The 1,908-nt window shown below is 51.3% G+C and overlaps 1 protein-coding gene across 4 annotated transcripts in view; it reads left to right on the top strand.

Moving 5' to 3' along the window:
- The first annotated feature begins 398 nt into the window (after positions 1-398).
- OPA1 (OPA1 mitochondrial dynamin like GTPase) overlaps positions 399-1,908 on the top strand; it is a 91,227-nt gene continuing 89,717 nt past the window's right edge. For 3 of the 4 annotated variants that reach the window (XM_004712290.2, XM_004712286.3, XM_004712288.3), the window contains exon 1: positions 400-553. In XM_004712290.2, the coding sequence (XP_004712347.1) occupies positions 522-553 (32 nt within the window). In that variant the 5' untranslated portion in view covers positions 400-521. Of the gene's footprint in view, positions 554-1,908 lie in introns of all 4 variants that reach the window. The other variant, XM_004712285.2, reaches the window with a different exon arrangement.

Below are 1,908 nucleotides of genomic sequence, written 5' to 3'. Positions count from 1 at the left end.
CTGGAGGCTCGCTCGCCAAGAGTCAGCATCCACCTGTTGGCAGTGGGTTTGCGGGTTTTCGTTTTCTCCACGCTTCAATCCCTAAATGATATTAAGAATTTATCCACCGGGATTCTTTATTCCCTTCATTTCACGAGCCAGACCCCAGGACTCCCTTGCATTGTTTAACCTGAGCGGCTGGGATTGAGAACTCCAAACCGGAACCGAAGGAAGCTGCTCGGAGGGAAAGGAAAGGACTTCGACTGTCCCCCAGCCGCGGGGGCGCATGCGCACGTTCCCGACGGAACCTTCGTGCGGCCGCTCGGCGCGCGTCGGGGGCGGGTTTCCGGGACGGACTGCGTACGGGTGCCGGGAGGGCTCTTGCGGAAGTCCATGCGCCATTGGGAGGGCCACAGCCGGCGCTCTGTGCCCTTGTTGCCGAGCGCCTCGCCCTGGGTCATTCCCGGAGCAGGAGCAGGACGGGCCGACCGCAGGGCTCCCGCGTGGCCGTCCCGGCGCCTGCGTAAACCTCCCGCTGCGGGATGTGGAGGCTACGCCGGGCTGCGGTGGCCTGGTGAGTGTGGGCCCCGGCCGGGCCCCGTTATTTCTGGGGATACCAGAGAGCTGCCCGGCTCTCTCTAGAACGTGTTCTTGACTCTGAGGCCGGTGCCAGGGCAGTTCGAGGGGTTCGGGAGCGTGCGGAGCTTGCATGCGGTGCCGGCTCCGGAGCCGGCCTCCCCCCTGTCCCTGTCGCACGCCTGGATTCTGATGCGGGGCCCCTCTTAGGTTTGTCCCGTCTGTAATCGCCCTTTTGTCGCTGCCCTTTGATCCTTCAGGCTTCGCCGGCATCTCTGCTTCTCGCTCTTCAGTCTCTGATTCGATCCATACGCCACTCGCCGGCCTTTTCTAAACGCTCGTTTTTTTGTGTTGTCTTCTTGTTCCTTCGTGCCCACTGCATCTGCACGTAGCTGGCACTTTCCTCTGTCCTCCGAGGGAAGGTGACTGGGCGTCCGAACGGGAGCGGTGGCGGCTTCAGCAGCTCTCTTGGGCGTTCAGGGAGCGATGGCTTGGCTTGCAGAGTGCTCCGCAATTCCCCCGTCCCTGTTGTCTTGGCCTGGTGTAATTCTAAATATTTTTAAAACACAGAAAATGCACCAGGCTTTTCTGAGACTTCGGCTTTATCTTTATGCATACTTGTGTTCCGGTAGCGTTAGATAGCTTCCAGTTTCTCATTGTCGCAGGCATTTGGGACTAAGTGTAACAAATCAAGCACAGTTGGGGGTGTGGTAGGGGGGGAGTTTTCCAAGAGTTATTCTCTAAACACCTGTTTTGATACCTACCCCCACCCCTGAACGTTTTAAATCGTGTGATTTCTTTTTTTTCTCTGGACAATTGGTATACCATCATGCCATAGTTATATTATTTCATTAAGTATGGAAGACAGGCTGATTTATGATTGATGCTATTTGTTTATACAATTGGGTGTGGTTGGACTACATACATTTTACTTGACTAGAGGTCATGACTTGAAAGTATCTCGTGCTGATCTACTGCACTGTTTAGTTACCAGTAGAAATGATGGTATGGTCAAAAGCTCCAGGCTCTGGAAACTAGCATTGGTGACAGTTCCTCAGCTGTTGTAAAGGAATACATTTACAGCCTTAAACTTGTAACAAATGACACTCTAGACATTTTTGACACAGCTAAGCCTAAGACATGTGAGAAGACCAACTGTCATGTGGTGCAATACATATTTGAGTTATGTTGTTGAAAAAACACATAATGGAAAACAGTTTATAGATTTAGGTGAGAGAGAGATGATTTCTTGAAAAATAAAATCCCTGTTTTAATTCACATTTGATCTTTAGTTTGAATAGAGAAGCTTATATTCAAAATCTATTTTCTTTAAACAGCATTTTTTACATTTTC

Source organism: Echinops telfairi, unplaced genomic scaffold, assembly GCF_000313985.2.
Source record: "Echinops telfairi isolate 266 unplaced genomic scaffold, ASM31398v2 ScPeMD7_17;HRSCAF=63, whole genome shotgun sequence".
In the NCBI taxonomy this organism is placed as follows: Eukaryota; Metazoa; Chordata; class Mammalia; order Afrosoricida; family Tenrecidae; genus Echinops; species Echinops telfairi.
The sequence above is the reverse complement of the archived record's forward strand: the minus strand, read 5'-3'. Positions and strand labels throughout refer to the sequence as shown.